A 1,269-nucleotide genomic window follows, 5' to 3' on the forward strand; every position below is an offset into this window, starting at 1 on the left:
CACGAACATGAAAATGTTATTCGAGCCGAACACGAACACACTGTTCACGAGCCATTTCGAACACGAGCCGATTTCGAACACGAGCCAGATTCGAGCGAGCCGAACACGAGCCGGGCCTGGGCTCGCTCAGGCTCGGCTCGTTTACAGCCCTATACATATGGTTATAAATTTTATTTTACTAAAGTTTTTAGTACAACAAACATAAATAAATAATTCAATTAATGTGATGCAGCTAATGTTTGGTGTGGTGGCTTCTGCTGTTGGAGCTGCAGCGGCCATTGGTTATGTTGGGGAGAAGGGAAATGCTCATGTGGGGTGGATGGAAATATGCAACATGTTTGACAAATTTTGCAAGCAAATTGAGGGCTCTCTCATTCTCGCAATATCAGCCTCTGTTACTCTCATTTTCCTCATCATGCTTTCGACTCGCTCTCTTTACGGTCGAACACGTTAAGTAAGTGAGGATTTTCAGAGTGTTCGTCTGGAATAGTTTTATGTTAGTTTTATGTTTCAGACTGTCATCATAGTTATGTTTGAGAAACCGATTTCTTGCTACTTTCTAGAAAATTTAATGGTGGGACGCTGTTTTTTTCAACATGATATGTCAAAGCACGATAGCTGTAAAAAAAAATGTTGTATGATTATATTGAAAAAAAAAGTATTTATAGCTATCACTGCAATATTCTAAGAAGTTTATATTTCAATCACAACTTTACAACCATCTTTTTAAAATGTTGCGGTTAATCTAAAAAAACTCTAAACGTGTAATTTGAATTATGCTTTTAAATGTGCAGTGCAGTTTGTGGGAATGGATATACGAAGTTCTCATATTTGGAGTTCATTTACTTTTTTTTATGAAAATTTTTGGAGCATAGGAGAAATTTAGGCTAAAAACTTATTGGATTGATTGAAGTGGAAAATAATTTTCTAGGGAATATACATTACATACATATCTTCCCAATCCTATTTATTTATATATCTATCATCTAAACTTTAATTTTTATATTTATACACCCAAAACTTGCATGTCACATAAGAAATAATATTATTTTAATTTTCAAAAGGTGAAATACAGATATTTATGCATATATGTAAAAATTGAAGTTTAATCGTTAGACATTAAATACATGAAACACGGTGATATGTATATAAGTATCCATTTTTTTTTCTTTAACATGAATTTATTTGATTCCATCAATAAATTTGAAATATCGAAAAAGTAATTATTTTATTTATAAAAAATAGCATAAATGAATATATATATATATA

General features: G+C 32.0%; 1 protein-coding gene across 1 annotated transcript in view; it reads left to right on the top strand.

Annotated features, from left to right (window-relative positions):
• LOC110029510 (CASP-like protein 1D1) overlaps positions 1–580 on the top strand; it is a 2,828-nt gene extending 2,248 nt beyond the window's left edge. Inside the window, exon 3 of the mRNA XM_020731833.1 lies at positions 233–580. Within this exon, the coding sequence (XP_020587492.1) occupies positions 233–454 (222 nt within the window). The 3' untranslated portion in view covers positions 455–580. The remainder of the gene's footprint in view (positions 1–232) is intronic.
• The last annotated feature ends 689 nt before the right edge of the window (positions 581–1,269 follow it).

Source organism: Phalaenopsis equestris, unplaced genomic scaffold (assembly GCF_001263595.1).
Source record: "Phalaenopsis equestris unplaced genomic scaffold, ASM126359v1 Scaffold000583, whole genome shotgun sequence".
Classification (NCBI taxonomy): domain Eukaryota; kingdom Viridiplantae; phylum Streptophyta; class Magnoliopsida; order Asparagales; family Orchidaceae; genus Phalaenopsis; species Phalaenopsis equestris.